The sequence below is a fragment of the Pseudorca crassidens genome, chromosome 7, assembly GCF_039906515.1.
Source record: "Pseudorca crassidens isolate mPseCra1 chromosome 7, mPseCra1.hap1, whole genome shotgun sequence".
Classification (NCBI taxonomy): Eukaryota; Metazoa; Chordata; class Mammalia; order Artiodactyla; family Delphinidae; genus Pseudorca; species Pseudorca crassidens.
The window spans coordinates 23,381,309-23,402,421 of record NC_090302.1 but is presented as its reverse complement, the minus strand read 5'-3'; the positions used below and the strand labels follow the sequence as shown (position 1 = coordinate 23,402,421).

The window sequence follows — 21,113 nt, the reverse complement described above, 5'->3', positions numbered from 1 at the left end:
CGGAAAGAATTCAGTATTGCTGTAATATTTCTAATAAGGAAACAAATTTGGTAAATGATACATTCTAATTTAGGAATATAGGAAGAAAGTGATGATGCCCTAATACTGTTTATAAAAATCTCACCTCTGCTGTAAGTTTAGAATTTTTCCTTGAAGAGTCTATGGTCCATATAAATAAATAAGTGTCCCCAGACATGCTCATTTCAATGTGAGTTTTCACATGCTATTAAAATGTTAAAAATAGATCACAATGTAGGGCACCCAAATATTTAACTCAGGTTAGTGCCATGAAGAGCTGAAAGAAAGAAAGGAAGGAAGGAAGGAGGAAAGGAAGAAAGAAAAGAAAAGGAAAGAAAGGGATTGACTGAGGCTAAAACTCTGTAATCTCCAACCACTGGTCAGTAAATTCTGTTGAAATTCAATAGTGTAAGAGACAAACATGCAAAAAGGCTGGTGAAACAATTCCTAAATGCCAAGAAAAAGAAGCCTATAGATTTTCAGGAACACTGAGGACAACCGCTGAGGTCTCCATTGTAGCCTTCACTGCATCCCCACCTCCCCTTTGGTGAAGGTGTGAATAAGCCTTCAGACAGTAAAGAAGCCTTTTCCGGGGTTGATGCTATTTTTAATGTCTTTAGCTGGACAGGCTTTCTGGACAGGTCCCCATGTTACCGTTTCTTGTATGGGAAATCAAGGTCCCTGGCAGTTGTCTTTCCCTGCTGTGTGTGGCAGGCAGAATTGATTCTCAGAAGAGGACCCCGGGATTTTGGCCAGCGGTTCAGAAAAAAAGCGGCCAACAGAGGATGGAAACTAGGGGAGTAAGGGGCTCTGACTTGCAGAGGTGGAGAGGGAAATGAAAACCTTGATCATGCCTAGTGGAAAGTTGAATTCAAGAAATCTGACGACATATCATGGTTATATTTCCTCCGCATAGAACACCTTGGTTTTAAAAATACTCTTTTCTGTGTGAGGTGTTTCTGTGTGTGTCCTCCCAGGATTTCTAGAAGGTCCATCTTCAGAAGGTCATTAACATTATTTAAATATTCATGGTGGGGGAGGGGATTACAAGCTGAAATTTCAGACAGCTTGGGAGTGGGGGATGGCTGGCCACCCGCCGGATCCAGCCCCACGCGGTGTATCAGCTGCCTCCTTCCCCACCGCTGGCTTTGTTAACACACGAGCTCTGACACCAAGCCACCAGCTGCCACAACAGGGAGGGCAGCATGAAGGCTCTGGAGAGCCAGGGAACCAGAAGCATCCCTGTCCCTCAGCCTCTGGACCACGTCACGGAGAGGCCCAAAACACACAAAGACGCGTCTCCCACCGGCTCCCAGCGGTCCTGCTTACCCGGACACAGCCTTGGTGCTGGTAAGGGATGGAGAGCTCGACCCCTCGAGCTCGGATAGGAACTCAGCGGTGCCGGCCTTGTGAGGGCGCACACGCAGCCACACACTTCCATATACACTCATACGCACGTATGTATACACCAACGCACACGTCCAGATGCACGCACGCCGACACGGCCACACGTGCGCTAACACAGGTCCACGTACCCAGACACAGTGCCCTCTCCCCAGTTAGGAAATACTCGTCTTCACTTGCCCCATCCCTCCATCCCTCCAGTCTATCCATTCACTCATTTCTTGGTTTCTCAGTGTGTGCCAAGATTTCGCCAAAGCCACATACAGAAGGTGCGAGTGGTTGGGGAGGGGATATGGAAGCGGAGGGCCAGACCTCTGCCCCAGGCGCTGGGAAGGGGGCGGGGAAGGGGCGGGCTCCGGGAGCAGGCGGGCGGCGCTCCCGGCCCTCCAGAGCGCAGAGCGGCCGCGGCTCTCGGCAGATGCGCTCGCCCCAGCCGGGGCCTGCCGAACGCCTTTCCGCGGAGTCTCCCCGACGCCCCGAGGAGGAGGTAGCGGCCGCGCCGCGCTAGATCGGAGGCCGAGGACAGCGCCTCCGTCCGGCGCCCAGAGGTGGGTGTCCAAGCTCAGGCGCGGCGACCCAGGAAACCAAGTCCCTGGGGCCCCCTCCTGGTGTTGGGGCCTCGGGCGCGCGGGGAGAGGGTGGCTTGAGAGGGATTGGTCTCTTGGGAGGCCCTCTGATGCACCGCGGACTTTAAAGGGCTTTTATGGTCCTTGCCTAGTGGAGCGTGTGCGGGGCGGGGGCCTGGCTGGAAAGGGCTGTGACCCTGTGGCTTTGAATTCCTAGGTTTGGGGGAGGGCCAGCTTTTGGCTGCTTTATTCAATACTTACTCACTTATATATGCTTTAAAAACTAAACTTAAGAATACCACCTCCCTCCCACCCCCTCCGCCAAACACACACAGAGTCGGGCTGTACAGGAAAAGCAGAGAAAAATCAAAGGTCGGTAACCGCCTCTCCAGGCCTGGGAGCCGCGGTAGATGGAGCCAGCGGTTCCAGCTGGAGAAGAAGGCGCGCGTCCTGACTCCTTTGATGGTAGCGCTGCGGGCGTTTTCAGAAATCAGGAGCTTTGCAGGGAGACTGAGGCCGAGGAGGGCCGGGTTCTCAGCCAGCTGGAACCTTTTGGAATGGGGTCCGGGGAGCTGCTGCAGGAGGAGGGAGCAGCCCTTCTGCACGCGGAGGGAGGGGGAACCGAGTCCGAGCTGAGCCTGGAAGTTCGGCCTGAGGCTGGGACCCCAGCTATTAGGCTCTGGTGTTTTATCCTGGATAAAGCCGGAGGGTAGGTCTCTTTGGCCCCCTTTGTGGGGACACTGTGGGGAGTCGAGGGCGCGGATCGTGGTGGTGAGCGCTGGGGCAAGTGTTCTGAAATCGCGGTGGAGGCGACGCGCCTCCCGGGATAGGAGCTAGGAGATACTGGCGGCTCTGAGAAATTCTAGAGAATTGTAGCGGAGAACAGGGGACTGAATGGACGTCCGGGAGAGCGGGCTGTCCGGGAGCCCGCGGAGGGAGGCGAGGCAGGCTGGGGAGCGGTGGGGTTAGTGGCCGGTGAGGGCGGAAGGCGAAGCGGCGGCTGCAGGCGGTGGGGAACGAGGCGGAGGGTGGGCCCGCGGGAGCGGGTCCCGCAAGCTGGTTTCTGAGTTTCCCTGGACGGATGCGAGACGGCCAGCATTGGGGATCTCTCCCTGATCCGCAGAAGGGGGCGTCTGGGAGGGAAGTGACTCGTGTAGAGAGATGGTGGATTATTTCTCCAGACCCGGTTTCCCGCGTGGGGCAGTAGTGGTTTGGCAGATGTCTGCCCTTCCCTGTAGCAGTTTTAGGCGCAGCACCTAATCCTCCCCCCCCACGTATTTACCTTTGAAAAGAAAACACACACACACACACACACACACACACACACACACACACACACACACACACACACACACACACACACACACACACACACACACACACACACACACACACACACACACTCTCTCTCTCTCTATATCCCTCAGTCTGCAAACAACTTCTCAGAGGAAGCGGTCTTCCGTCTTATCACCCGTCACAGGCACCTGGAGGCTGAATTAGGACAAACCCACCACTCAGCAGTGTAATCCCAGGGGATTTGTTTCCTTGGCTTTGTTCTAATTGAAGAGAGTTAATTTAAGCATCACACTTTTTTCCTGGAAACGTTCGCAAGTTAATTAAACACTCTCTTTCTGCTGGCAGCCTCCTCAACTTTGATCAATAAAATTTCAGAGTAACAGGTCTAGAAATGAGGCATATTTAGTAAGGAGTTCACTGCTTCTTTAAACATAAAGCCTTTTAAGAATTGAAACTTGCCCTAAAGCACCTCTAAATGGCTGTCCGATGCCTGCGCTCTCCTCTCCAGTTTTGATATAGGCTCTTTGCTTAAAGGGCATCTTCTCCTTTGAGTGGCCACACCATGGGTCTTGTAGGCCCTGCAGTTATTTTGAGCTGCACTAATAAAATTAGTCATGAGCCAGAAGAAATGAAAGTAATATACCTTGGGTCTCCAGATACCTTACCTAATACACTGGGCAATTAAGTGTTGAGATGCTTCTCTGGCAGTGGAGTTCATTTTTAACTTCTTTCTGGGATGCCAAGATGCTAGTGTGAGACTGGGCTTTGAGATGGGACAAACATTTTGAAATACCCATTATCTCATAGTTCTGGCATGACAGTTGAAACAGTTTCCTGCCTGCGGAGTTCAGGGCAGTGTTGTCAGAATTTATTTCACTTTCATAAGTGGCTCCTTCTGCCTCACTAGCCTCAGGGTCTCTGGCTGATAAAGTGGAAGAGGTTGTCTTAATTTAGTTATCAAGTGAGGGGAAAATGATCCACTGGTTGTTTTATTTCTAAACCTTTCAGCATTTCAATATAGAAATTACATATTAACTGTTGCTTCTAAAATGTTAACACCCTGGACTTTCTAATTAATTATGATAATTATGGGCTAGATTCTGCTGTCTTTATAGATTTGGTGGACTCTTAAAACACCCATGTCCTAGATTTCTATCAAGGTTGTCATCACAAGTCTCTACATATTAGGAAAATGAGAAATGTTTCAAATAAAAATGCAATTGAATTTGGACAGGGGTTGTGTTGAGGGATTTTAATGATTAAAACAGGAGCATGTTGAAAATTGACTCTGAAAACCAGTTTCATTTTTAAATTTTATACATTTCTCAGCACTGCTATGATCTGTCATGAATTAGCCTCTGGAATGGCTGTCCTTTGATCCTGAGAGACATGGGAGTCACCATTTGCTTAGTTGATTGGTCAGGCATCCTGTGTAAGCTATTGGAAGTTTCAGATTGATTAATATACTTATCAGGTTCAACAATGTTAGTAAGTCTTGCTAGAAGATTGCATCATTTTTTTGGTACTGTGCAAACTTGACACCCGGAGGCAGATTTGCTGTGATGCTAAAAAAACTTAAGCTTCAGAGCCTTGCACTAGCACCAGCCTCATCCAGGAGCACTTTGGGTGGCTTGGGCCTGAGGGAGGCAGTGCGTCCATCAGCCATCAGGGGAGATAGATAGGGAGGGAGGGAGGGAGGGGGAGAGAGAGAGAGAGAGGGAGAGAGAGAGACAGAGAGAGAGAGACAGAGAGAGAGAGAGAGAAATATCTTTGTTAGATAATCACCTTCTAAGGATATATGACTGCTGTTAAGTTTTGGACATATGCCCTTCAAACACATTTTCCAGGAAGATATTATTATAGAAAAGTTGAAATTATCTCTGTTGTAACAGGAAAATCCACTACAGGTTTCCCCCACTTTCTGAAAGTTCACATTAGTGCCACTTAGCTTTTACTCAGGATCTACATTTCGCTAACCAAAAGAAATCCAAAGAAGATTTTCCCTTCTATGAAGAAGCTGTTACCGAACTAGTGTAGTCTTTGGTAAAATGGAAGTGTCTGCTGTAACATGAAGTGGGAATGCTCTTTGCTTCATGCCAGTTCAGCTTACCGAAGGTTTCATAAGAGTGGTCTACTTTCAGATAGTGGGACAAACCTGTATTTTGCTCAAAAAGGAAAACTATAGAGTATGTTTGTGTGATTTAAGTAGGACTTGATCAATTAGAATACTTAAGAACTAGAGTGCTCTAATAATTTCAGTAACTGAAATTTAAACTTGTCTTAAACATTTATTTCAACTGTTGTTGATGAAGATGTTTCTAAGATGTAATAAATGACTACCCCGCCTCGACTACTTCTTGCCTTAGTGAGTTGACCGTGGTGAACGTACTGTTGTCCTTCCCTTGACCGTTCAGGATTTTGTAGTCTCAGCGTGATGTTAGCGTAGATACAAATTATAATTTTCAGAAGTGGAGAAGTGTAATCGCCAAACCTAGTCCAGTACAGACTCTGGAGGCTGGCTTTTGAGAAAACTAAAATCCCAATATAAATGTTATTTCTGTTCTTTGCCCCAGTCTCTGAAAGATGAGCGCCAGAAAAACGAGTTAATCAAGACCTTGCCTTCTTCCTACAGTAAAACAGGATGCGCTTTCTCCAGGGTTCAGCCAGAGGTTCTTTATTCCTTTTGAAGTGAATTCAGAGATTGAGGAGGTGCAGAAGAGGACAGACAGCATGGGCGGAGGGACGGAGAGCATCCTTGGGCCCATTGACCTCTTTTTCCCTTTGATACTTTTTTTTTTTTTTTTTTTTTTTTGCGGTACGCGGGCCTCTCACTGCCGTGACCTCTCCCGCTGCGGAGCACAGGCTCCGGACGCGCAGGCTCAGCGGCCATGGCTCACGGGCCCAGCCGCTCCGTGGCATGTGGGATCTTCCCGGACCGGGGCATGAACCCGTATCCCCTGCATCGGCAGGCGGACTCTCAACCACTGCGCCATCAGGGAAGCCCACCCTTTGGTACTTCTCTCTCAAATCTAGGAGCACCAGTGCTATCAGGCCTTGGGGGGGGACACGTTTGAGTAGAATCGAGGAACATGTAAGTGGCATTTGTTCCTTTCTTGGTTGGAGTCTCAGAAAGACTGCATGGGCCCTGCAACTAGAAAAGGTACCCTTTGGAGGTAGAATGCTGAAGGTTTCCTTATTCAGGAAGAGGATAGGGATGGGGATGAAATGATGGAGCTTCCCTCAAGTGGGTTTGTTTGTCTGTTTGTCTCGGAGGATACATGTCCGAGTTGGGGGAGTCATGGTGTGAACGCCAAGGAAGGGGAGAGAGCTGTAGAACTTGGTGGGGGTGACACTGTCCTCTGAAGCCCCCTTTTCAGGGACTTTGTGGTCGGTTGGATGCTTGATTGGAGCAGATGGGGTGAGCACAGCCAAATACACAGATACTATATCTAACGCCCCAGTTATCCAGAGCCACGGCAGGGCCCAAACTCATTAGTGCATTGGCCAAATTCTCTATAAGATCTACAGCATGTCACATAAACTGAGTCTTAGCTCCTTCATCTATAAAAAATGGGATACGGAGAGGATTAGCGTGGCCCCTGCGCAAGGATGACATGCAAATTCATGAAGTGTTCCATATTTTTTATACATACTACTATATATAAAATAGATAACTAATAGGGACCTACTGTATATCACAGGGAACTCGACTCGATACTCTGCAATGACCTATATGGGAAAAGAATCTAAAGAAGTGGATATATGTATATGTATAGCTGATTCACTTTGCTGTACAGCGGAAACTAACGCAGCACTTTAAATCAACTATACTCCAATAAAAACTTTTTAAAAATAATAAATAAATAAAAATAAAAAATGGGGATACCAAAACTTACCTACTTCAGAACTTAAATGAAATAGGTATGGAAGCACCTTGAACGTGTATTCTTCCCCAAATTGGTTGTTTTCTTTAATTAACCAACATCTTCTTTCATCTTTATGGCAGATGCAAATAAGTAAACAGTTTTTAAAGTTAATTTAATTTCATTTTTTTTTTGCGGTACGCGGGCCTCTCACTGTTGTGGCCTCTCCCGTCGCGGAGCACAGGCTCCAGAGGCGCAGGCTCAGCGGCATGGCTCTCGGGCCCAGCCGCTCCGCGGCATGTGGGATCTTCCCGGACCGGGGCACGAACCGGTGTCCCCTACATTGGCAGGCGGACTCTCAACCACTGCGCCACCAGGGAAGCCCTAAAGTTAATTTAAAAAAATTCCAGCAATTGTGTAGCACATCAGTTGTTCATGCTTTACACTGATCAGATCCAGAAGCTTTGGGCACAGAGGTTCTCAGGCCTGACCTCCACGCCCACCCCACAGCCCCCTTTTGACTTGGGGAACCTGGCTGACATCCTTCTCGTCCCCTTACCCCTGAACACTTGCACTGTTGTATCGAGGCTTCTTCCAGTCTTCTTTACTTGCTCTCTCCTGATGCTTCGAGTAGGTCAGAAATTGCTTCTCAATGGGAAAATGGACCCAAATTTTCAGGACCCTAATCCTGGGCTTTAAGCTCACTCAGTGACCGGCAGTAGGATGGCGGTCACTGGGATTCCCCTTCACGAACTACTGCAAGCTTCTTTGCCAGCTTTCGTGAGTTTACTCTGTCATAAGGCAGGAACGTAGATGAATGTATTAAGTAAAGATTTGCCACGAGGTTTAAAATAAAAAAGGTTTTCAGAAGAGCCTGAGAAGCGTAGTGAATTCAGTCCTTTGTGTCTCATCATTGAACTTCTCACAGATTTGCAGTAGAGTTGGCTGCTTGGATGATGATGTAGCAGCCAGATGAGGTGGGCACACCAGAAACATTATTTCGAGTTAATTCTTAAGTGCTACACATCATTCTTCTTAACAAACACATATAAAAGGTAACCTCCACCCTTGGTCCAAACCTCGCCCCAATTTCATGGTGCCACGCCTGTGTTAGGATGAGGCTGTGTGTTTAAGGAAGTGAGTCGGTTAGGAAAAGCAGTTGGGGATTCACAAACAGCATGACTGAAAAAGCAGAACACTGTAGCACCTAACCCAGTTTGTGATGCCCCTGTGAAGTTTTATTTTTAATCACTGTCTGCTGGAGGGAAGTCCCCCTCAGAACGTCTCCGCAGGGGAAACTGTCCAGCTCAGGGCCAGTGACTCTCCAGTGTATGTACCCTGTTTAAGGGCCTCAGCCCTGCATGAAGACCCAGTTTCCTGGGAACTTGCCTGTTCACTTGAGCAGCATATCTGGACATGTGTTGCATCACCCCAGTGTCCATAGAGTGTCCATATGGTACAGACTGTCAGCATCACCCATGTGGGAGGAGCCTGGATACTGCCTTTTAAACTGGTTTTGCTGGTGATGCCAAGACCAGGGGATGGTGGCAATCCCGGTGCTCTGTCAACAGGTCTGTGAATTCTACTTGCACGTTCTGCCCTGTGGAGCACCCAGCGTCCCTATCTGCTACGTATGATTGGCGAGCAGTCGAGTCAGTGTATATCAATGGTGGTCCAGAACTATTAACCTCTCTTTGAACTACATAAGGATGTTTTTTCTTGCTCTGCGTATGCTTTAGCGAGGAAGCCTTGAAAAGGATTATTACTGTGCAGAGCAAGGATAAACAGTGATGCTAGAGCAGTTTTTCCTGGGTTGTCAAAGGGTGCTGGACTGGACGTTACCCCACAGGCCTTAGAGCGCCCTGGGTTGGTGAGGTTTAGAGGAGAACTTTGCCAGACCTTCCAGGGTTATTGTGTTGTGTCGGTTAGAAGGAAGAGTGTGTGCGTGGAACTGGTACCCACACCACTCCAAGTTCTGTGAAGAGAGAGCGTTTCCTTAGGTGGCCATCCTGTCCATCGCCATGGCTTTTCCCAGGGTGTTTGTGATGATCCTGTGGGCCTTGGGCTGAGCTAGCGCTTCCTGCAGCAGAGACCAGCCCTGCAGACTCTGGGGGAAGCCCCGACCCTCAGATGCCTTTCTTCCCACCCAGCCTGACCAGCCTCAAATGCAGAGGTCTGCCAGGGCCGCCTGAGCCCCGCACCTGGGTGTAGGTGGAGGAAGGCCAAACCACACTTTCAGTAGGCGATTAACTGCCGGCTTGCTGCCCCTCTCCCAGCGCAGCTGACTGTCGCGGCTTCTGTTCTCATGACGACATTTGCACAGTGGAATCATGCAGAAACTTACTTTGTTTGGAGCAATGCCCCACATACATTTTTTCTGATACAGCCTACAAATGGAGAAAGACACCATTGTTGAGCACTTTTCGTGGGGGGGGTGGGGATGGTGAGAGAGTGATTTTCCCAAAGGAATACATCTTACTTAATATTCTAGAAAAATCAAGTACTACACAACCCTGAATTCAAAAGCTCTCTCTGTATGTATGTTAAAATCAAGGTCTATGTGTCACGTGCTGTGTGATCCCAAGGCTGTATTTAGCCTGGCAAATTAGTATTTTTGCATTAGAACATTTTATCCTCGCAAAGGATAGCAAGGATTCTCCCCGTACACAATTCTAGATGAGTAGAATTCATTCATTTGGGGAGGAATATGAAGAAACTGTTTTGGAAATTGAGATCCAACCCACAGCACTTGCGATTATTCCTGTTTGAGATCATTTTTCCTTTTGAGAAAAGTTTAAATCAGTGTTAAATGCAGCATGGAGGTGGACCCAGAGAGTGGGAGGCATTGCTTTCGCATGAAATCACAATGTGTACATTGTTGAAAAATATTCTTTTCATCGTATGCTTCATTACCAAAACCATTCACAGCCTCCAGAGGACGACAGATGTTACGGTGTAAGCGGTGTAAGAGAGAGTATAAACTAGAAGAAAGGAAAGGGAAGAAATCCCTCCTTCTCCAACCACCACTCAGAATGGAATTGAGTTTTTTTCTTCTAGGGAATTCCCTGTAATCCCCAGGGATGGCTTGACCTTGAGGTTTCTAGGCTTGGTTCTGGGAGGAGCTAAGAGGAAATGGGGAGGGAATTAACGTTTTCTGAGCGCCAGACACCAAACTGGTTGCTTTATCTTCAATGTCTTACCTAATGCTAGCAATCACCACCATTTTTCAAATGAGGATGCTGAGGCACTGGGAGGTTATCAGGTAACCAGCCGAGCTGTGCAGACGCCAGCCAGTTTTCTTACGCAGTTTTCCCTCTTGTTACTAAACCAGCGCTAAAGGGCCCTGGTGCTCAGAGTGTGGTCTGAGGACCTGCGGCATTAGCATCACCATTACCCAGGGGCTTTGTTGAAACTAGTAGAGAATCCTGAGCCCCATTCCAGACCTGCGGAGTTGGAATCTGCATTTGTAACAAAATCCCTAGGGACTTGTATGCACAGTGTGGTGTGAGAAGCTCCACTACCCCGGACTTGGAGGGCGAAGGTCTGGCAGATACCACCGAGAAAACTAGCCAAACCTCAGGACTGCGATCAGCAGACTGACTTGAGGGATTGGTGTATCTGGGAGCGGGGATGGGTGCAACTATGAATAGAATCTAGCAGGATGCAGCTAAGCATCTTAAAATGCGCAGGATGCCCCCCTCCCCTCGCAACAACGAATTATCTTGCCCCGAATGTCCACAGTGCTGATGCTGAGAAACCCAGATCTAGTCGTCCATATCTGGAATTCACATCCTGTAGATATGTTTCCATAGCTTCCGATGCCTGCAGCTCTCTAGCAAGTGTAACTTAGATGATACTGATTGCATTTTGCTATGCAAATGTGATTCTCTTTACTGGGACTTGGAAAGAGTAAAAGAGCTGAAATTGCAGCATGATAGATTTCTGTTAGGGTTATGAGAGTGTCTGGCTCTGGTACCCAGGATGTTGCAGAAATGTTTCTGAGCGTGGGGGTCACTCCGCCCCCTCCAGTCCTGCCTGGCAACAGTACCTTTTGTTTGTTTTACCCCCCAAACTTGCCCAGGCCTCTGTTCTATTTCTCAGCCTCCAAGCAAGCTGTGTTGGGTCAGCTGTGATACCTGGAGGCTGGGGGAGGAAAGGGAATAAACGCAAGACTGGTGAAGGGAAGCAAAGCCTCTTTCCTACCACCTTGCCTCCCTGCCTGCCCCTGGGATCTACTCATCTCCCCCTTTTCTCACTCAGCTCCTCTAATTCCAGCACCTCCACTGACAAACACCTCTCCTCTCCTCTCTCCCTGCCCCTTCTCTTTCTCTCTAGATTCTGGTCCAGAACATCTGGAACTCTCTCCCCTCCATCCCCTCTGCCTCCCTCCCTCCTTTTCTCTCTGTCTTCCGTTTGTGAGCTGAAAATCAACCTGAATCACGACTGGGAAGTGAAACCAGGATGCCCAGTGTATATTAAGGGAGGGAAAAGTTTTGAACTGAAATTCTATCCGATAAAGAACCCTTGGCATTTATCTCCGTCAGAATGGCTACAAACACCTCTACCTACTTTCTTGTTCTACTCTGATTAAAACTTGCTTTTTCTCGAGCTCTAGAGTTGGAAAACAGAATTCTTTCTTGGTTCTAGTGTGTTTTCCAGCTTTCTTTCACTGTCGATATTATAACGATCATTTTCCTATACTTTTAAATGAACATTGTCATTGAAGTAGATTGTTCTCAACAAGTTTTAGATTTATCACCGAGGCATCCCAAGGAGAAGAAAATCTCTTCGCAACTTCTGTGTACCTTCTTTTCATAACTCTCATGATCCTTTGCAAATGAAAGGGGACGCCTTGGGGAGTGACGGCAGGCTACACAGAACGTCCAGCTCCAGCATTTGGAGCCAGAGGCCGGGGCAGATGAAGCTGGAGTGCTGGGCTTCTGGCCAGAGTGGAATGAATCTTCCCAGCACTGGGAAGCCTGTGTTTTTCCAGCAGACCAGCTGATCGGCTCCAGAGGGCTTTAAATTGGGAAATGTGGAGTTCTGGGGAACAGTGGAAATCAGAGAACAGGAGATTATGGAGGATTATTGGTTATGTCACAAAAAGGGGGAGATTTGACATCTGGTAACTGATTCCTAGTAATTGTTTTGAGAAAATAATTGGGAAATCAGTATTAGAAACAATTTTGTCTTTAATATGAGTCCTAAAGGTGTATAAATGAGAGGAAGAGGACTTTCCTGGTGGTCCAGTGGTTAAAACTCTGCACTTCCACTGCAGGGGGCGCAGGTTCAATCCCTGGTGGGGGAACTAAGATCCCACATGCAGTGCATTGCGGCCAAAATAAATAAATAAATGAGAGGAAGAAAACCTTAGAGGACTTTGTCCCCCGAGGTACCCCTCCTGTCTTCAGCCCACACCCTCTAAGTGTGTTGTCACGTCTCATGAACGCCTCAAGGGTCCTCTTGGGCTTGATAATGTATGCCATCTTTTGAAAGATCCACTAAATTCTTTGGGCCACAAATTATGCCTTTCAAAATTGTCCTGGAAGAATGCTAGTAAGAATCATTACACAATTGACTACTGCAAATCCTTGGACACATACAGAGTAACAATTACTGGGGCTTTATGAAGAATGGGTCCAAACCAAGGGCACAGTTTACATGAACAGAGGAAAACATAATTCAATATGTGTACAATTGAATAAAACCTTGAACCTTTAACATGGGCCCATTTTCATACACAAATTGGGATGAAGCTTCTTTCAAAAGAGCGTAACTTTGAAAAAGCTCAGATTTTCATATTTCTTCAGTGAGTTGAATCTTCCATAAGTGCAGATACTGGGAGATTAAAGGGGATTTAAGATGCTTCTGATAATGAATATTCATTGAAAATCAGACCCTGTTCCAAGTGCCACATATGAATCGCCATCTTTCTTTCTTTCTTTTTTTTTTTTTGCGGTACGCGGCCCTCTCACTGTTGTGGCCTCTCCCGCTGCGGAGCACAGGCTCCGGACGCGCAGGCTCAGTGGCCATGGCTCACGGGGCCCAGCTGCTCCGCGGCATGTAGGATCTTCCCGGACCGGGGCACGAACCCGTGTCCCCTGCATTGGCAGGCGGGCTCTCAACCACTGCGCCACCAGGGAAGCCCTATATTGCCATCTTTAACCCTCGTAACGTCCTCCTGTTGGGAAGATACCAGTATTAGAAATTTTTGTTACAGATGAAGAAACTGAGCACAGCGGTTTAAGACAAGGGCGTGTATCTAGTAGCACAGTCAGAATTTGAATCCTTGTAGTCTGGCTTTTATACACAGTCTCTTAATCTTTACCAAACTTATTCTGCCTTCTTTGTACTTAAGACAAACTAAACTTGCCGTCTCCTACTGCAGTTGAGGGTATGGGTCTCAGTCCACAAGCAAAGGCTTGCAAAAAACGTAGCATTTTATAACTTTTGTAAATTAACTATTTTGTCTCCAAGGCTTCAGTCTGTCCGGCTAATAGAAAATTTAACCTCAGTTATCTTGGGAAGACGCCCACCTTATGATTGCATCCAAGGTCTAAGGTTTTAGGAAAAGGGCCATCTAGACACCTCCCGACACCGGTTTTAGTTGTGATTTCCAGTCACGTGTCTATATTGCTTTGACTGTTTCTGTCCCCATGGGCAAGTTTGAGGCTCTCGGCTGTTCCACACAGGCATGGGATGGAGCCTGGGAATCCTTGGCAAATCTGGGAACCTGGAGCCTGGAGTCTTTCCTCTCTGAAGTCTTGCCAGCTCTACTGGGAGCTTCCAGGGAACAGAGCAGAACACCCAGAGGTAGAGGATGGAAGGGTGCTTTCTAGAATGCCTTGCATAATCTTGTCTATAGCTTAGATTTTTACAAAAGCTAGGAAGAACCTTGACTCCTTGACACCAGATCTCCAAAGCAAGCATCCTGCTGGCTGCCTGCCTGCCTAAGGGGGAGGAAGGAGGAGAGCAGGTAAAAGGAGAAGGCATTCATTAAGATCTCAGAAATATTCATGGACTAGAGTGGTGGTTGCCAGGGGCTGGGGGGAGGGAGGAATGGGGAGTTAGTGTTAAATGGGTACAGTTTCAGTTTTGCAAAATGAAAAGAGTTCTCTGGATGGGTGGTGGTGACGGTAGCAGAACAATGTGAGTATACTTGATGCCCCTGAGCTGTACACTTGAAGATGGTTAAAATGCTGAATTTTATGTTTGTATATTTTACCACGATAAAGCATAGTCATCCACACAGAAATTTTATTTCATTGGTACCAATTTTGACTTTTATTAAAAACAGTCAAAAGATAAATCCAAATGACAGAAATAGAAAATAAACATCACCATCAAAAAAAAAAAAAAGTTCATGAAAAACTATCTTTGGAAAGCTAAAGGAGAGCAGTAGATTTGAATCCTCCAGTGGTGGGTGTGTTCACTTCCTTCAAGGGAAGCGCTGGTCTTGTCTGACCTCTGAGCCCAGCCTTGGTCTTGAAGACAGTGGGCCCCGAACACCCAATGGTAAAGTGGCCTCAGAAAGTGTTTGAGGTCCAGCTGGTCCATTCCCTTGAAGAACACTCAGCAAGATGGGCCTGTGTGGTTCATGGTACCCTCTTTGGAGCCCACAGGACTGATTCGAAGAGGAGAACATGCGTTGAGCTGTGTTTTCCTACTGTCTAGGCTGCTCTCTGGCCCTGGGATGAGGGCAGCACCATAATTACCATACCTCTGTCATCAAAGGAATCCCGAGTTGTCACATTTCTCAATATTGTTTCCTTTGCAAATTAATTCTGGTTTGTCATATTTCCAAGGTGGAAACTACCTCTCCTCGCTTTTTTTTTTCCCCACTGTAGCTCCATGATAAGGGAAATGATGGATGCCTGGACTTGTCTTCCAGCATCCAGGGCACTGTATATCTGGGCCCTGCAGGGGCCCAAGCTCTGAAACAGGAAGAGGTGCCTGTCGAGGTCTCAAAGACACACTTTCTTAGAGTTTGCTGTCTTCTCATGCTTCCCCGGCTGTCAGAAAGGGCATGAGAGTGACCTGGGGGTTGCGAGGCTGCGGAAACACAGTGGGGGCAGCCTTGGATGGCTCTTCCCCTCTGTGGGCTTTGGTGTCACCCCAGCAGGGTGACTTCCAGGCGGAGGGCCAGCTCCCCGACACCCATGACAGCAGGGTCCTTTCTGCCTGCCGGCCCTGAGAAGCATGCTGGGGCATTTCTGTGATGGCACTGCTAGTTCTTCCCCTTGCTTGCTTGTTTGTCATTTTAATTGTGGTGAAATACACATAACATAAAATTGACCATCTGGACCATTTTCAGTCACATTAAGTACATTCACATTGTTGTGATACCATCACCATCCATTGGTCCACAGAACTTTTCATCTTGTAAAACTGAAACCCTGTACCCATTAAATACCAACTCCCCCTTCCCCTCTCCCCTTCTAGCCCCTGGTAACCACCGTCTACTTCTGGTCTCTCTTAGTTTGGCTACTCGAGGTAACTCATCTAAGTGGAATTACATAGTATCTCTCCTTTTGTGACTGGCGTAATGTCCTCAAGGTTCCCCCATGTTTTAGCAGCTGTTAGAATTTCCATCCTTTTTAATATTGGTGAATTATATTCCAGAGTATGTCTATACCATATTTTGTTTATCCGTCATCCATCGATGGACACTTGGGCTGCTTCCACCATTTGTCCCACCCTTGTTGTTGAGAGGCATGAGCCATCTGTGAAGTCCTCTGGAGATCAGAAGAATTCCCCAGTCCCTACTTTCAAGGAGTTCACTTCTCTAGCAAGTGCCAAAGTACTCATACAGGAAAAACTAAATCACAGTATATCATCGTATATTATGAGACATCTGTCAGGACACGTCACAAGAGGATGTGGATTTGCAAAATGCATGGCTTAGAGAGAGTACACTCTCTAGTGTGGATTCCAGAGGTAGGTAGCCCAAGCCCCAATCCTGGCTTTGTCTTTAGTATCCATGTCACTTTGGGGGAATTATTGAATCTTTTCTAAGCTTCAGTTTCTTTCAGTCTGTAGAATGGGGATAATAGTACTTTCCCCATAGAGTTGTTGGGAGGTTTAAATGAGAAAACATTGATAAAGAGTTTAACAGAGAGCCTGGCATGTGGTTAGCGTTCAAGACTAACATTTAGAGGAAGCAACCTATTAGCCACTAAATGCCAGTCAGTTCTTTTTAATATATTGTTCTTGTTCTCTTAATCTGACTGTAAACATTAGTATCTGCATTTGCCACAATTTCGCAAATACTTGTGGTTCCTATTCTTTCCTCTTCATCTCCCTTTAAGATTATGGTCGTTTGCGTGGTAATCGATTTTGGAGATTCTCAGATTATTCAGTAAGAATAAGCTGTTTTTATCAGATAATTGATAATAAAAGTGAATATGGCCTGGCTTTCTTATCCATGGGAGGATATAAAATGAGGAAGGGAATGACCGTTAGTAGATAACCTTTATCTAACTGGCGAGGGAGTTAGCTTTCCCTAACTCTGGGCCCCTTAGGGAGAGGGGGAGGCTGGGTTCCATCTCTTGGTAACGTAGGTCTGATAACATTGCCTAAGTGGCTGTTCTCTCAGTTAAAAATTTCATATTTAGATTATTTTAATCTCAAAGATGGAAATACTCTCATTTTTTCTAGTAATGCTTAAGAAAACTTTAAAAAATTAAATTGATAGTTTTGCTGAATGAAATATTTTTCTCTTCAAGGGTGCCCTAAGGCATTCTAGAATGTAGGTCTAAGGCATGTCATCTGGCTGGTGCATTACTTTATTCTATTCCTGTTTGTCTGCTTGGTATTTCCAACCCAGGAGTCCACCGACTTCAAGGCAATTGAATCCATTATTACCCAGGAGAAAAAAAGTCTGAGTCTCCCTTGCCCCAACAGTAGATTTCTCTCTAAAAAAATAAAAATAAAAAAAATAATAATAAAGGCATTTGAGAGGAGCGGGTGCAAACACAGGAACCTCCTCCTCCACCCTAGCTGTTGCTAAGCTGTAAGCTAATATTGTGAGAGAGAAAAAATATCAAGTTCTCAACTTTCTTTGCCATACCGCTTTGTATTTTTTACTAGCATTAACGAAGGTTTTCCCCCAAATGCTGGTTAAAGCTGAATGGTTTGTCCTTTAGTTTGTAGACTAGGGAGCTTTGCTTAGATTAACTCAAGGTGCCCAGGCTTCTTCCACTCCTCTTGGAGTTCTTTTTACACCTTCCCTATTATTCTGGTGGTATCTTTCAATCAGCTTTTCTGATCAAGTATTTATGGTGACGATTACTCAGTCTGCTGGGGTGGGTAAAGGAATGTTGTGGTGCCTTTAAATATATTTGTCTATTTGTCATCAAAAGTGAAAACCAAACTTGGAGATTTCTTTTCTCTATTTAAATTTGGAGACTTTTCTTTTTGCCAAAATCTCTGGAGAATGATAAGGTAGCGGTGGTTGAAATACTTCTGCGGCTTTTAGCAAGGGAGGATTTAGCAAGTGAGAGTTTCCCAGATTGGGTTTAGATTCATATTTGTTTATGTTCCAAACTTTTTTTTTTTTTCTATAATACCACAGTTTTGAGTATCAGCAGAACTTGGGGCAGATGGTATTTCATGGAATGTGTGTAATCCTTTGGGGTTGTACATTTTACTCAAATAAACTTTCATGACGGGTTGGTTAAATAGGACAAAGTCTCCAGCAGACTTCACTTGACTCTTTTTGTTCTTTTCCTGTTTTCCTGATCAGACTTCTGTCCAGCCCCCTTTAAAGAGGGCAGCTGAGTAGCGTGAAAATAAGGGTTTTTAGGTGGTGGTGCAGTTAAGTTACTGAGGGGTGTTGTGGGTTTGGTCTCACTTGACACTAATAGTGAAGCGATATGGGAACCCCCCACTCCATCTGCTCCAGTGGTGGGTCTGGGGAGCTCTCCAGTGATGGAGAGTAACTCCTCTCTTGGTTTTCTCACTTCTGGGTACCAGAAATAATTAGCCCTTGGTTGGCAGAATGTAGAACTGCCCACCAATGAGGAATCTTACAGTATGGAAGCAAGAGCATAATGTAGGAAGGAAGTTGACATTTTTCAGGGTCAGCTCTACCTAATTTGCAAAATGTTATGTTTTCGAAAGCCATCAAGTAATCCACAGACTCATCAAATCAAAGGGCTAGGTTGTAGGGAAAGAATCCTGTAGAATTGGGGAGTTCAGAACGACTTGATCAAGTTATTCTACCTCCCAAAGCCTTGGTTTTGTAAACTGCAAAATGGGCTAATAACACCTATGATTAGTTGTTGCCGTGCAGTAACCAATCCAGAGTGGCTGGTGTATTTTCAATAATGTATATATTTTTAAAAATAATAAATTAATTAATTTATTTTTGGCTGCATTGGGTCTTCGTTGCTGCACACGGGCTTTTTCTAGTTGCAGCCAGCGGGGGCTACTCTTCGGTGCGGTGTGCGGGCTTCTCATTGTGGTGGCTTCTCTTGTTGCGGAGCATGGGCTCTAGGCGCGTGGGCTTCAGTAGTTGTGGCACGTAGGTTCAGTAGCTGTGGCTTGCGGGCTCTAGAACGCAGGCTTAGTAGTTGTGGCGCATGGGCTTAGTTGCTCCACGGCATGTGGGATCTTCCCGGACCAGGGCTCGAACCCATGTCCCCTGCATTGCAGGTGGATTCTTAACCACTGCATCACCAGGGAAGCCCTCAATAATATATTTTTAATAAATGTAAATTTCCCTTCCTCGACCATTCAGGATCAAGTAAGTTGCCATGTAAAAGTGTTTTGAAAACTGCGGATATTAATTATTATTTGTGTTTGCCTCTTAGTTGACTTTAAAACATTTGTTTGTCCCAGGAACAGAAGAAAAATATCCCTTGATTGTGAGACAGGTGCATTTTTAGTATGTTAAGTCCACTGCCTATCTTTCTTTTTTTTAAAATTTATTCATTTATTAATTTTTATTGGAGTATGGTTGCTTTACAATGTTGTGTTAGCCTCCACTGCACAACAAAATGAATTAGCCATACACATACAGATATCTCTTCCCTTTTGGACTTCCTTCCCGTTTAGGTTACAACAGTGCATTAGGTAGAGCTCCCTGTTCTATATTCCCAGTGTGTTCCCATCAGTTGTCCATTCCTCCCACCCTACCCCTCTCCCCCTTGGTATCCATATATTTGTTCTCTACATCTGGTCTTCATTTCTGCTGTGCAAGTAAGACCATCTGTACCATTTTTCTAGATTCCACCTATATGCGTTATTATACAATATTTGCATTTCTCTGTCTGACTTCCTTCACTCTGTATGGCGCTCTCCACTGCTTATCTTTCTTGTGGCTCATAAACATGGTCGATTTCAACCCTTCAGTATTCCTGGCACAGAATCTTCAGCTGTTTGCATCAAGTATGTTCTTGGGTTGTAAGTTATCAGATGATCTTGTGGGTGGGTCTCTGTCGGCTCCAAAATTAAATGACACGTGTGAGTTTTCTTACTGACTTAACTCAAAAACCATAGGATGACTGGGAGGCACTGAGGAAATGACAGCTTCCAGATAGTCCATCGGCTTTCCAGAACCTGTGTCTTTGGGGAGACAAGTGAGGCAGAGCTAGAACTGCAGTTAAGTGACTCCCAGAGGCCCCTCACACTCACTGGTTTCCGCCGGGTCTGATTTATCAGGAGTGATGGGAACATGATTCAGAGATGGTCGTATAAGTATTTTTATTCTGGTTGAATCATATCTGGTGGTTATTTCCATTTTTCTAATGTTATCTGATTAGCCCAGGGATGCCCAACCTTTATTGTCCTGACTCACTGAGGGACGCTGCTTGGTCATGAATGGGGAGACACTGGGGAGGAAGAGGGTTGGCAGGCATTCCCCCCTGGTGGGTATCCTGGCAAATTCCAGGGAGGGAAGCATGTGATCATGACTCCCAGCAAAGCCTTACTCAAACCTTGCAACACAATCCATTGTGGAAACCCTTTCATCGACGCTAATACATTCATCTTCTCCTGAAAGGAGGCTGAGCTGACATCACCCTATCCCATATTGCACACCAAGAAACTGAGTCTCAGAGAGGCTAAGGGAATGGCTTAGAGTCCCACCCTTAGATCTGGTAAAATTCCAGGTGGATACAGACCACCAAAGTTAGAGGAGAAAGGAAAGTCTAGAAAGAATTTCTCCTTCTACTTTAAACTTTCCTGTATTGGTTGGTTAGCTTCCAAAGAGTGATGATAATTTTTTTAAAAATCATTTTTTAAAAAACTAAAAATGTATTATATTTGTGATTATTATTCAAATTCAAAGAAATGAAAAAGGAGCTCATCAATCCTCTAGTTCAGTCCTCTCATTTTTACATATCAGAAGACTAAGACAAGTGCCATTAAGTAATTTGGTCAAGGTGATACATAAGCTGGCAAGTGGTATAAAATATATTTCAAAAACTTCATAGACTACCTGCGATTATTAAAGCTCTGTGTGCCACTAAATACACCTTTAGCTGCCTGAACTACCCCAGATGACTCTGAGCTGTACTGTTTTTTTTTTTTTTTTTTTTTTCGATACGCGGGCCTCTCACTGCTGTGACCTCTCCCGTTGCAGAGCGCAGGCTCAGCGGCCATGGCTCACGGACCCAGCCGCTCCGCGGCATGTGGGATCTTCCCGGACCGGGGCACGAACCCATGTCCCCTGCATCGGCAGGCGGACTCCCAACCACTGCGCCACCAGGGAAGCCCTGAGCTGTACTCTTGAAAGAAAGGCTCCTGACCCTTGGCTTTGGGGTCTGTGAGACTTGGGGTGAGAACTTGATGCTTCCTGGTACTTGCATGACCTCGGGGCATGTGACGCTTCTTACTTATATTTCTTCGTCTGCAAATGGGAATAATAATTCCCATCTTGCAAAGTTAGAATTAGAAATTAGAGATAATGAATAAGGGAGAATCCATCTGAAATCGCCGTGTTTATAGATTAAGATGGTCAGGT

The 21,113-nt window shown here is 46.0% G+C and overlaps 1 protein-coding gene and 1 pseudogene across 7 annotated transcripts in view; both read left to right on the top strand.

Moving 5' to 3' along the window:
* The window catches only part of PALM2AKAP2 (PALM2 and AKAP2 fusion), a 646,508-nt gene that overhangs the window by 532,080 nt on the left and 93,315 nt on the right, over nt 1–21,113 (top strand). The window contains exon 1 of one of the 7 annotated variants that reach the window (XM_067743696.1): nt 1,672–1,691. The exons of 5 other annotated variants lie outside the window; for them this stretch is intronic. Coding sequence is in view for 1 of the 2 variants with exons in the window: in XM_067743695.1 (XP_067599796.1) it covers nt 2,451–2,453 (3 nt within the window). In the remaining variant the exon portion in view is untranslated. Of the gene's footprint in view, nt 1–1,671; nt 1,692–2,129; nt 2,454–21,113 lie in introns of those variants that run through there. One more of the 7 variants, XM_067743695.1, reaches the window with a different exon arrangement.
* LOC137228510 (U6 spliceosomal RNA) lies at nt 6,828–6,928 on the top strand (annotated as a pseudogene).